General features: G+C 46.6%; 1 protein-coding gene across 8 annotated transcripts in view; it reads right to left on the reverse strand.

Annotated features, from left to right (window-relative positions):
• The window catches only part of MYO7A (myosin VIIA), a 109,433-nt gene that overhangs the window by 44,423 nt on the left and 51,847 nt on the right, over positions 1-13,163 (reverse strand). For 4 of the 8 annotated variants that reach the window (XM_068930694.1, XM_068930690.1, XM_068930693.1 and 1 more), the window contains 10 exons: positions 11,901-12,043; positions 11,691-11,804; positions 10,664-10,817; positions 9,796-9,872; positions 8,724-8,843; positions 7,253-7,395; positions 6,597-6,807; positions 5,945-6,080; positions 5,125-5,231; positions 1,897-1,953 (listed from right to left, as the gene is read on the reverse strand). In XM_068930694.1, the coding sequence (XP_068786795.1) occupies positions 1,897-1,953; positions 5,125-5,231; positions 5,945-6,080; positions 6,597-6,807; positions 7,253-7,395; positions 8,724-8,843; positions 9,796-9,872; positions 10,664-10,817; positions 11,691-11,804; positions 11,901-12,043 (1,262 nt within the window). The remainder of the gene's footprint in view (positions 1-1,896; positions 1,954-5,124; positions 5,232-5,944; positions 6,081-6,596; positions 6,808-7,252; positions 7,396-8,723; positions 8,844-9,795; positions 9,873-10,663; positions 10,818-11,690; positions 11,805-11,900; positions 12,044-13,163) is intronic. The other 4 variants (XM_068930697.1, XM_068930692.1, XM_068930695.1 and 1 more) reach the window with 1 other exon arrangement.

The following is a 13,163-nucleotide window of genomic DNA, read 5'->3' on the forward strand; positions in this document are numbered from 1 at the left end:
ACCTTCTTCTCCCACTTTAAGGAGAAGGCTGTACAGTGTGCCAGAAATGCTATGTTCAGTATCAGGTGTCCAGGGAAGATGGTGACCTTCCTCAGCCAGGAGGAAGGTCTTGCATTTGCAAAAAGGAGAATTACTTAAGGTGCAATAGGGAAGGAGAAGCATGCACCATTGGCAACGCTTTGGGGAAAGGCTTTGGAGAAATGACCTTCCTTGCGCCTCTTTAGGAGTAGAAGGTCGCTAAACTTGGCATCTCTCCAGTGGCAGAATCACAATCATGTGCCGTGCCACCACGACAGAGCGCTTCTCAAGCCCCTCTCTGAAGGCCATGGACAGTGATGCTCATTGCTTGTTATGTAAAATTTCACAAGAGTGGCTTCCATATGACCACTGAAAGTTGGGGCCCTGTCACAGCAGGTTCTATGGTGGCATGTGCTGAAGAGACACTCTCTCTCCTAAAGGCTGTACAGTTCGGAAAAGGCCTTTGAGATGCAAAGCTGATACAGGCTACTTAACAGTGCCAAGTTTACTATTCTGAACTAAAATTTCATTTTGGATAGCTTATTGATAGTGATATATTTGGAAAACTTTTAAACCTGGCTGTTCCACCCTTGCCTCGGTGACATACAATTATAATCAATTATTATTCACTGGAAAACCTACAACACATGAGGCTATGTTATGACAGCAACAACAACAACAACAAATCATAGATCGGTGTGTGGCATTTTTACAATCCTAGAGAGAGGCCAAATGAAATGTTGCTATCCAAACTCTGGGTTGCCCAAAGAGGTTGTGGAGTCTCCATCCTTGGAGATGTTTAAAAGCTATCTGGACGCAGTCCTGGGCAACGTGCTCTAGATGACGCTATCTGAGCAGAGGGGCTGGACTAGATGATCTCCAGAGGTCCCTTCCGGCCTCAACCTTTCTGTGAGTCTGTGAACATCTTGCAGTCATGATACAGAGGGGAAGGAGCCCAGGTGTGGGACAAATGGCTTTGGGTCATTTTAGGTCAGATTATACTCATTGGAATTCCAAGTCCAAACACTCTGAGACTCCGCAGAGATAAGAAGGGGTAAATTCAGCCCCATGCAAAGATCTAGATTTTGAAAGTCAGGTCCATCTCTAACATTATCCCCTGGCTGTGGGAGGATTGTCATGAAAATGTGGGCAGAGTCACACAGCTATCATCATCATGAAACCTTTAGCACGCAGTATGCTACCCCATGGCCAAATATCTAGCAGGAAAGGTTTGGGAAGTCATCAGAACCAGTTAGAAGACTAGACACATCTGAAAAGATATAAAAAAGGTGTCAAGAGCCTGTTTGGTTGAGCACCGCAAAATTCAGTATTTACTACTCCTTTGAAAGGCACAGATCTGAGCTCTCACTTGAACAAGACCTAAAATCACCCGTAAGAACAATAGCATTTCCAAGCAACCCAGAAATGCTATCCAAGAGTCTCTCTTTGCACGTGAGCTGTCTAATTTTCCACCTCCAAAAGGGTAAAATAGGGCCAGATTCAGAGCTCTGTGGAGCAGCAATGCTGCCCTGAAGCCAATGATGGCAGTGATAGACACCAGCTAAACTCCGTGAAAGATCAATGTGAAGTTAATTACAGTGACTCAAACATCAGGAAAAAAAATCATCTTGGCTCCAGCTGGTTCTGATTTTATCCAAACCGAATTCCCATCACTTCGAAGCTCTTGTAGGTTCAGTCCTCCAAATACATGGCATAAGTCATATTCCTGTATCTAGTGAACAAGCCCTATCACATTGGTCAATCAAAACAGATCCTCTACAGATAACACAGGAAAAGGAATAAAGCAGCAAGAGCAAAGCACAATCCTTGCCAAGGAGAGGTGAATATACAACAGAGGAACTCATGTATTCATTTTACCTTTGGCGTGGGTGTGGGCGACTGGCCAAAAGTGCTGGATGCATAGCCACAGAGAAACTACATGAAGCACAGATTTTAAAAAAACAAACAAACAAACGAACAAACAAAAAAACAGAGACAGAGAAGAGCAAATAGTGAAAAGAAGGAATAACTGAAATGGGAGCCTGACACTGCTAGTCTTGGAGGTCCAGCTCTTATAACATCTTACAAACAAAATGCGTTAATTCTTAGATTTTTGTCTATCCCCCTCCTGGCTTTCCCCCTTTCTCCCCATGTTCACATGCCTGAGGCTAAGGGGACCATCACCCTCCAGCTCTTGTCACTTGGAAACAGCTCTTCTGCACCTTTCACCTCATTCTTTATCCGTCTAGTCTCAGCCCTTCCCACCTCCCTCCCCCTGGCACCTCCCTTCTGTCCTTTGACCAGTGCTCTTAATAGATAGCAGTTGAGAAGACATCAGTGAAAACACACTTTCACAAAAATTCTAAAGAAATACCTCCCTTCCTCCCTTAGCTTTAATCCAATTAATTAGATTCTACAGAAATGAAGCTTTGGCCAAAAGGAAACCCCCCAAGTCTGAGGTTTCTTTTTTCTCTTCACCTATTTCCGACCTGTTATTTCCATCCCCCACTGCTCCTTCTTCCTCTAGCAAGTAACGCTGTCAGATCATGCTGGCTGATAACTGAGAGGAACTGTGTATAGTTCCCACTGAATCTGTCATTTCACATGTCCGAATAAAAGGCACTATTCAAAGCAATGCTCCAGTTCAGCAAACACATGCAAATGGATCTTCTCCATGACGGGCATGCACAAACCATGCCTAACAGCCCACTGTGCTCCAGCAATATCCACTTCACCACACACAGGTTTTGATATGCACAAAGGTTAGGTCATGTTTCAGGGGCCAAACAGCTACTACAATATTCAAATGTACACTGTTGGGTAATTTTCAGCCTTTTCTGTTCTGTGGATCTCTAAAATTGCTGGCATAGAAAGATCCCACTAGAAAGTCTGAGTGCTGCAAAGCAAATATAGAGTTACTTTTCAGTGACTCTTTTCATGAAACCCTAAAAGAGCTAATCCATGAGCTCCCAAGGGCCAAAGGTTGGAAGTCACTGAGCAAAACGCCTCATAATTTTATTACCCCTCAGCAAAGCGGTCACTGCTCTCTTTCTAGTGGGGAAAAGTTGTTAGATTTGACAGACCTGGGCCTGAGTGTCTGTGGGAGGCTTACCCACAGGTTGTCTCCTTGATGCTCAAGGAAAGTGTGCACACTGCCAAGAAGAGCCTTGCTGTTTGCTGTACATATTCAGTGCCTGTAAACCATGCTCACCCACTCCTCCTTTCGGGGAATATGTCTAAAGAGAGGGGCTGTAAAGATTATCAAATCTTGGTGGAAGGCAACGGCAAAATCACTTCAGCCCTCTGGCAGGTCTTGTTTGCCTCAGCAGTTTTGTTTGCATAGTGTTTTTAAAGGTTGGTAGGGGATTCCTACTCTCCTAGTTTACGCTAGCATTGTGCGTTATCAGGTGAGGTAGAACACACAATGTTTGCTCCTCTTCCAGTTGCATGTATGACAGTTTACAAATCTACCATTCAAATAAGAAAAGCAGAGATCGTTAAAGTATCAAAGCACAGGGACCAACATTAGGGACATATTCTTAAGATGTTTAATGGTAAGACAATGACTAAAACTAGGAAAAGAAAGGGGTTAGCTCAAGAAAGTGCTCTGATGCTTTAAAAGGTCTCAGTTTTTAGGCCTGACACAATGCCCAGGTGGACAACTCAGTTTTGCTGAGACATACTGAATCACAGGAAGTTCCACCTAAACCTGAGAAAAAACTTCTTCACTGTGAGGGTGACAGAGCATTGGAACAGGTTGTCCATAAGGGTAGTGGAGTCTCCTTCCCTGGAGATATTCAAAACCCGTCTGGACGTGATCCTGGGCAGTGTGCTCTAGGTGACCCTGCTTGAGCAGGGAGGTGGGACTAGATGATCTCCAGAGGTCCCTTCCAACCTCAACCATTCTGCGATTCTGTGATTCTATGATTCTGTGATACTGCCAGCATCTTTCAAAGGTGACAGCTTGGAAGGTATCCCAGTGAAAAAGTCTGCATGGCTCTGTAAAGCTAACAGCTCCCTTTTGTTGATTCCCTAGAGTGCATCTCTGCACTACTCAAACAGGGGAGAAATCATTTCAAAGGTGAATTGCAAAGCTTGCACAAAAATTTTTAAAAAAAGGAACAAAAAATAAAAAGCCAAGGTAATGGCATCACTGACCACTAATAAGGGAGTTATCATCTAGTTCAGCAAAAGTATCCACATCTGGGGATAGCTCTAAGCCCACCAGGAGTGTCAGGCCAATTGGTAGCTTAATTGGGGCTGATAAACCTCATCATGTTCTTTGTGAAGTCAAACGGTATTGATCATTCATTTCAGAAGGAGCAAAGCTGAATGGCTACAGGTTAAGAACAAGGCTCACAAAAACGCCTAAGGCATATTTTATGAAGTTGCTTAGAAATTAAGGCATCTTCTTCCCTTAACCGTCAAGGGATTAAACACCTAAATCTGTCTGGCATTCCTGAAAATCCCTAGGTCCCTTGGACCATGAGTGGAATTGGTTGGCATTGAGAAACATGACTCCAACACTTAAAACACTTGATTGCTTTAGAAAAGATTATCTCAGCATCTTCTGCCAACCCATGGCTTTGTCTAGGGAAGGACTGGAGGATTTGGCCATAACAAGCTACACATGGAGACTTTCAGGTTCTGCATAGTTATTTTTAAAGCCTATCGCTTCATTCTCTTCTGATCTATAAGTATTTAGCATTATTTTTTTGGCATTGGATCTTCAGCTCATTCAGAGCAGCCACTTGGTCTTCTTTTTTACTCTATTACACATACATACATATACCCATATATGTGGCCCATCCCACAGCAGGAGCTATTTCTTCCTCTCTAAAGTTTCTACGCTCACCAACCTTATTCTTCCTATCCATGTATTGCATATTGCTCCCTAACACTACTGTATAGTGTCCCTACGCAGTTAGGACATGAGCGACCACAATAGAAAACAATATTTTAGGGCCTGAATGCAGTGAGCTGAGAGTGTGAGCATGGATGTACTTGTGACCCTGCACTAACACTGACTGTTCACTCATGCTAACAGGTTCAAAATACACCCCAAACAGCAAAGACTGAAATATAGATTTTTCCAGCCTGCATTACCATCGCCACATCTGCTTGGAAGATCTGCTTGATGAATTTATTTTTTGAAGAATGCACCAGCTGAATGATGTCTCCATGCAGCGTGTCCCTGTTTTTCTCCAAGAAACCTATAGGAATAACGGGACAACACATAGGTAGATGACACAATCGGTATGCGTCCTGCAAACAGCCTGTAGTCACTGGGCTACTAGCTTTTCTTGGGGAGGTCTCCCATATTCAGGAAACACTAATGAACATGTGCCCTTCAGCTCTACAGAGTTGCTTAGGAGCCAGCTAAGGACACGGTGCACTGTGTGAGGACAGAGAGCAGCAGCCAGTTTCCTCCTGCGGAGTTCGCACGTGAAAAGGCAGACATAGATGCACAGCAGTGTCACGAACCCCATGGCAGAATCAAATGTCCCAGTTAGAGCCGCGATTTGGGAGGGAACTGGGTGTATTTCATCAGGGAAGGCTGAACAGAAGTGGGGGAGTGGGCAGAGAAAGGGGGACCAAAGGAGGAAGTCGGAGGCACATCTCGAGGCTGCGTCAACGCATGTGGGGCTTTTGCTTGCAAATCTGTCACGAGCACGTACAAGTGAAAGAGCACAAAACTCTGCAGCTCCTGGGCACTCCCAAAGGGCCAAGCCGTTGCAGCCAGCAAAGAGCCACACTGGCAGTACCACAGGCTACCATCCAGCTGTGGGGTTATAGATATAACTATATAGATATAAATATAATTATAATGATCTATAGCAGTAGTGTAACTACTCCAACACAGCAGCAGTTCACCTTCCCCCAAGCATCCTCTCCCACCAGCAGTGTCCCAGCAGCCATGCCGTACCTTTCGTTTCATAGTAAACAATTCCAGCAAAGTGGTTAATACCAAACTGGGTTTCGTAGTTGTTCTTCGGTGGAATATAGTTGGTGTTCAGCTTGTGCTGGGAGTTCAGCTTGTGTAACATTGTGGCATCGGTACCCTGTACGCATAGGAAAACGTCTGACATTTAACCAGACTTTTTTTCCTATTAAAATCATTTTCTAATCAATCACGGTGCATTTCTTTTTTGCCTCAGGGGACCACCTGTATTTCTTTTGATGAGAGATGTGCTGGAGGAAATCTCTCAGGTGCAGAAATTAAAGAAGAGGATTAAATATCTGTGGTATATTGTGTTATATTCAAAATAACGCTCCAAAGCGAGTATATTTAACATTACTTTCTCTTAAACTTTGTCAAAGGCTGCTCTACAGCCCCTTACAGGTGCACTCTTCCATCAGAAACGCTAACTTGTTCATAACTGTGACTGCGGTACATGTGAAAGAAAATCTGGCAGAGCAGTAAAAACTATGAATAGGTAACCCACTATTGAATGTGTATTGCATCTTTCTTGGTGCTGCATGTGTGGCTGGTTAGACCTCTCATAGGGTGCCAGCATGCAAACGCAGAGGGGGTGACAACAGGAGTCACTGGAAGCAGGACTGAGCTCTGAACGCACCTTGGGGAATTTGCTCTCCTCGTCAATGAGGGAGATGATGTTCATGGGTTTGATGGCAATCATGTCCAAGGCGTCTTGGTTGTCAGTGAACTCAATGTGCTGCCAGTTGATGTTCTCCAGGTTGTACTCCTCCTGCTCTAGTTTGAAGACATGGCGCACGAAGAACTGCTGCAGGTTCTCGTTAGCAAAATTAATGCAAAGCTGCTCAAAACTGTAGAGGTAAGGTCAAGAAAAGATTAGTTTCGATCCACCATACTTGATCCTTCTCCATTGCTTTCCATGCCTGAAGTGATACTCTCAGACCTTATCAACCCCTCAGTAAGGTTGCTATTAACTGAGAACTGCCATATCAGTCCAGATTATCATTTTTTCTCCTCAAAAAAAAGAAAAAGTAAAATTTTTGTGTGTGTCTAATCTGAACCCATCAGTTTGAGGTTATGTGCTGCTGCTAGTACGTTGCCAGTACTTGAACAAATAAAGGAAATGTCTTGTCTACTTCAACACAGAAGTGCTCATTTCTGATCACCTCTCATGCAGATATAAGCCTCACGCAGCTCTGTCCTGCTTATCTTGGGAGGAGTGATAGGACTGCAAGACCCTGAGCTTGGGTGGTGAAGGAGGGTTAAGATCTGAGTCTCCTTTTGCAGGCTCCATACCTGTTCACAGTGAAGTTCTCAAATCCAAAGATGTCAAGGAGGCCAATGGATCTCCTGACACTTTTGAGTTCCTGGGACGGAGGTCTGTAAATTGCAGCATTGATCTTCTCCACGATCCACACAAAAAGCCGTCCGTAAATTCCCTGCAATATCCCAAAGATGGACTCACTGAGACAGGTTTGCAGTGCACCCTGCTAGTCTGCAGGACCACTTCACCTGTGACGGCACAGATGCCTGCAGAGCATACCCAGCTACAGGACAATCCCCAGGGGACACATTCAACAACGCACCGGTCATGCCAGACTCTTGGCATGGTATAAAGCTGCAAGAACCACTGTGTGGTTGGATCAGGGATAACTGACCTGAAAGTCTGGATTAAAGACAGCCCAAAGTAAAATCCCAAATTTGGACACTCCTAAATTTTGGACCTATGTGCTTGCCCTAAAACCTCCTCTGCCAGAAGTTAGGATTATAGGACAACCCAGAGCCCTTCCCCTGATTTCTAATCATCTCTCTCTGCAGATCAACAGAGCTATGTTACATTGTTAGGCAAGTCAAGGACTTAGTGCCTGGACAAGGTAATGACTTTCTTAAATGTTGCAGCACTGTCCAAACAGTTTAGCTTCTGCTGTTTCAGTACTCCCAGAACTGTGTGTTTTACAGTGTTATTGGTTTCTTTTGCATAAGCTACAGCAGTGCTATCTGAAGAAGCTGATCCAAAGGCTCATCACTGCTGGAGAAGTCATCATCTGGATTTGCAGACTGCTTATGCATTAAAGCAGCTAGCCTGATCTACCAGTCCCCCACAGATAGAGTGGAGGGCTCAAGCTGGCCAGAGTATGCCACCAAAGACTGGAGCAGCGTTTGCAGCAGGCCACTGATGCTTGCATTGCAACCTCACACGGGCATGCAGACAGCAGAGCAGTGATATATGCCCATCCCACAAATCTTCACTGCCCCACAGCCTCATGCAATGTTCTCTGTAAGTGCTCTGGTGATGTTCAAACAGCTCTATCCTTATTCCCGGGAAGTTCGGCTCTACTTACTGCTATGGACAAGCCCAAATCCTGAAATTCGGGTGGGAATGTTGCTCATGCTAGTAGAGCTGCTCTGATCTATGGCAGATGAGGATCTAATCTTGGGGCTCAGTTTGGTACATTTCCCTGAAGTTAAAACAAGCTCAGTTCAGGATGATGGCTCTTTTCACAGGTCACCCTTGAGTCTGGACAGGCTCAAGTCCAGACTGCAAAGCCCCTGAAGACCAGGCTATCTATACTACTTCCATCTCATCTCTCTGTGCATCCTACTAAGAACAAAGTTTCAATGCCAGCGGGACTCACTCTGGTGATCTGAACTCATGCATGCAAGACCAAGCGAGACACTTTTCCCCAGGGATGGATGTTCTGGTCTCAAAACCGGCAGGTTTCTTCAGCTTATCTACAGGAGCAGCAGGGAACATCCTAGGATTTACCTTTACAAAAGCATCCCTCACATCGAGCGCTTGTTCCATGCTGAGGGGGGTGGAGACAGTCTCGCCTCTTGTGATTATAGTACGGCTGGTAAGGCAGTTCATCACGTCCTGAGGGTCAACCTGTCAAAGGCACCACCAGACACTGTCGCTGACTTTATAACACAAGGGGGCTTTATAAGACTTGGGGTAGTGGCCTGAGCATGCACCGCCAGAGAGGAACTGTGTGGCCCTCCACAGCTGGAAGCAAGTGGCTTTCCTTTGCTGTAGCAGGACAAGCATCCCGGTGATGTCACAAGCATTTTTGGACACACTAATTAAGATGTTTTTGTCTTTTACTATGGAAAGCGTTCCTGTGAGTTAGTTTCACGGATGAGGAGAAGAGGTGAAAAAGCAAAGCTTGTCCTGGGCCTGCAGAGCCATATCCTGCCAGCACCGATGTAGTTTTGCATCCCTTTGATCCCTTTCATACTCCTGAGTTCAAGCCAGGGAAAGGCCCAGTCCTGGAAGTACATGAAAACACCCTCTGGGGCGGCTGTGGGTCATATTCTGGGACAAACTGAGAAAATCTACCCACAGAGAAAATCTACCATCCCTGAGGGAGCCCAGTCATATCCTGGGCAGGACGCTGAGGAGTGCTCCAGTTTGTGGAGCTGTTGGGACAGGTTACGCAGGGGTTACCTCCCCTCGCTTCAGACACATCCAGTGTAGGTGACATCTCCTTCTCAGATACTGTAATGAACTCCCTTTAGATCAATGAAAGAGACAGGCTCTTTCAGGGAGTGACCTTTTTTGGATGTCATTTTTAGGATGGCGTGAACTGTGCCCCAGAAATGTCTCTTTCTCTCCAGTGCTGCAAAAGGGAGTTCAGAAACCGAGTTCAGATGGAGATACTTTCCTTCATGCTGCTAGTGCAGGGTAAAGTATAGCTTACCCAAGCCTCTTTCAGCCTCCTAGAGCTGGCAGTGCAAAGAGAGCCTTGTTCAGATGAGGCTTTCTAAGCCTTGCCGCAATATTAAGTATCCACAGGCACGGAAACAAGCTGAGGAGGGGACAATAACACAGAGCTACTGACCTCCAGCAACGATGCTGCAGTGATTAATGATGCCGACTGAACAACCTCGCAGGCATCCAGGTTGTCATAGGTCCGAGCTAGAAGGGGAATGGCACAGGAAAGGTGTCAGTAACGGATGCAGCTGTGCAGAAGGTAGAGAGATGCAGCTGTGCAGAAGGTAGATGGGATGGAGGAAAGGCCCTTCATCACTGCCTTCACCTGATGGCCAGGCAAAGTCTGGCCATTAGAATGGAAAGAAGAGCTTATCTGGCTGACAGAGTCCTGCCATTGGCTGCAAGGGACCTGTATTCTGTTCTGCTAGACACCCTGAATGACTTACACCAACCTTGGGTAAAAGCATTTCTAGCATGCAAGTGCTTTAGGCTAAGTTCTGTTTTCCAAAAAGGCTTTTAAATCACCGTGTCATTTCCTTTGCAATGGCATATCCAATCATACAAGCACTTCTGAATCGCTCCATTAGTCCCTCCTTGCAGAACCTGAGTCTACTGAACTGCCTGTGGCCATGTTCAACCTCCCTAAATTCAAGAAAAGTGGATGTTGATGAGACTATTGCAGTGCAGGGCTGTCAGCCCTGGGCTGCCTGGGCAGGTACCAGAGAGGTAGCGATGACACATTGATGGTCCTTCTGCAGATGGCTTAACATTTCCCCCTTCTCCACTGAGTGTACCAGAGTCAGGCAGCCCTGGAGAGTGGAGACTCATTCCTCATTTCTTGTCCTTACATGCCACAATAAGCACCTGAGTCCCTGGCACAGCACCGTAACAGGTGGCTGGATTTAATCTTCTGTCCTGAAATTTGGCTCCCTCTCACCACACAGAATATGGAGTAAAAGTGTGCTGGAAGATGTCCCTGTGCTTTGTCCTTTTACCTTCATACTGCAGGTTCCCCATGTGCAATATGGCAGCCAGCAGCTTGGAGATCTCCCAGTTCTCGGTGTCGGTGAACATAAGGACCTTCATTGCAGAGCGAATGTTTGCGTACTCTTTGCTATCGTCTCTGCCATCGCAGGTTGTGCAGTTACCCTGGGAAGGCAAGGAGCTCACACAGTGCATTGGATAAAGCTGAGTGTGTCTAGCACAGACAAGTGTAACCCTAAGGCATCCAAGGCTTAGCCAAGCTTTCCCCAAAAGCAGCAGATGTTTTGCGTAAGGAATGAATAAGCAACAGATGATGCTGAATCTGCAGATCTGGCTCTACCCTTTGGTGCTTGCTATGATGCAGTGCTCAGTCTTGAGACCTGCATGATCCCACTGTTCTCAGCTACCCTGTGTCTGGCTGCAGTCAGCAGAGGAGAAAGGGCTGCCTGAAGTGGGGATAAAGAGAGAGAAGGAAACATGGTGGAGGTCCCCACCAATCCAGCTAGAAGACTAGGTCCCAGCCTTGTTGATGGCCTGGCCTTAATTACATCTTCTTCCACCAGCTCCTGCTGGGATTATGACACTGATATATAGGTAGCAGGGCTGGAGATTACTGGCTCTGTTAGACACTGCACTTTGTGTGGATGCGGAGACTGCTCAGCACCATACACTGCTGAGATCACATCATCCATCCACACACATCTCCCCTTCCATCAGCTACTGCAAGAGCATTGGGTCCTACGTAACACCCTGGTTATTTCCAAACAAGTGACCTGGGCACAAAACATCTAAACCAGCCAAGCTTGTGTCTTCCTTCACATGACTAGTGGTAATGGCCTGTCTTTTATGCCGGGGTTTGGGGCTGCTTGAAGACTTTGAGGCTTGTGAAAGGACAAAGACATCCCACAGACCCTGTCGCTTAGACTCAAGAAGGTCATAAGCAGCAAAGCAGTCTCTTGGGCTGCAGAGGAAACATCTCTCACAGCTTCACTTCTCCGAACACATCACATCTGAACTTCTGCTTTGCTGTGCTCTCACCATTGCAAGGTAGTTGTAGTCAGTGGCTTTCCCTAGACCCAGTTTCTTTTTCTGTTCCGTTGTCATTCCTCTCAGCATGCAGTAAAACACGTGGTAATTCCTCTCATCCTGGGCCTGGAGTAGAAGAGAAGTGTCAGCTCCACGAGAAGAGGGGCACTGCAAAGGTGGGCTGACCGAGCGCTTGCTTCTGTGTTTTCCAGATAGCCTTACCTGCCTACAGACCCGGGACTTCTCCAGTAGGTACTGTTCAATCTTTGCCCCCTCGATGGCTCCCCTCTTGTTGAAGTGGATGTCAATGTACTTCCCGAATCGGCTGGAGTTGTCGTTACGGATTGTCTTTGCATTCCCAAAAGCTGCAGGGAAGAATTGCAGTGTGTCAGAGAGGACCTGGCACAGAGAGGATCATGGATCTGGTCTCAAAGGGAAAAAAAAATACAGGGCAGGGGGCCTACGAGGGTTAAAAGCAGCCCCATGGTTTTTCCCTTATGTGCCATAAGCTCAAGGTCATTTCAGCATGGAAAGATAGGATATGATGTAGATAGCTGTGTGATGGGAAATACAGAGACGAGAAGGAGGCATGGGCTGAGCTTATCCATGAAAAAGAGCTAGAGCAGCGGGGTTTTGGCAGCAGCTGATAAAACGCAAGAGGGTTTAGGAAGGCCAGCAGGATGTTGTAGTGTGTGAGGTGATGCTCTGCAGGAAATAACGGAGCTGCTAGCGAGTGATTTGCTGACTGCCATGAAAAGGAAAGAGCTCATCCTTTAGGGAAAGGCAGAGGGACCAAGTCAGCCTCCAGAGGGAGACTTTGCCCTGCAAAAAGACTGTATGCAGGTCTGTCCTTCATGTGGCTGCAGACCACTCACACAAGCACCTGGGCATCTATGCTCTGGGATTGCTGGGTGGGGAACGCTGCAGGCACTGGAAACATGTTTGAATACAGGGCTTCTCTTCCCCTGAGTCCTGGATGTGATTAAACGCATTACTGCAATACCTAAGCGCACGTGATTAAGGGCTAGGACTGCCCTGGCTCGGATGCTGTACCAGCTCCAGTAACACGCATAGCAGCTCTCCAGTGGGATAGCCTCTCTTGGGGAAGCAGAACAGGACTGTAGCGGTCCAGCACCCTCAAATCCCAAATCAAAGTGCCAGAAAGCCAGCATGGCTAGTTCAGCCCACAAATTTGAGCCCAAAGCTGAATTTGCATCCTAGACAGACTCCCCCTCTGAGTCCTATTACTTATTAATACTGAGTCTGCTCCGCCTGGCATAAGCTCTTGATCCCGTTATGCGCGTGTGCCCCGGGGTGCTGCGAATGCCCCAAGCGGGTGCTGACGCTGCAGAGCTTTCTAATGCCAGCGTTGCTGAGGCCACCAGGTAGTCCTGCAGTGCCCTGAGAGCCCTAATGGCACCTTGATGCCACAACTGCTTACAGCTGAGGGAGGCCGTGGCTGAATGCAGAGAGGAAAAGCCCAGC

Source organism: Struthio camelus, chromosome 1 (genome assembly GCF_040807025.1).
Source record: "Struthio camelus isolate bStrCam1 chromosome 1, bStrCam1.hap1, whole genome shotgun sequence".
Lineage (NCBI taxonomy): Eukaryota > Metazoa > Chordata > Aves > Struthioniformes > Struthionidae > Struthio > Struthio camelus.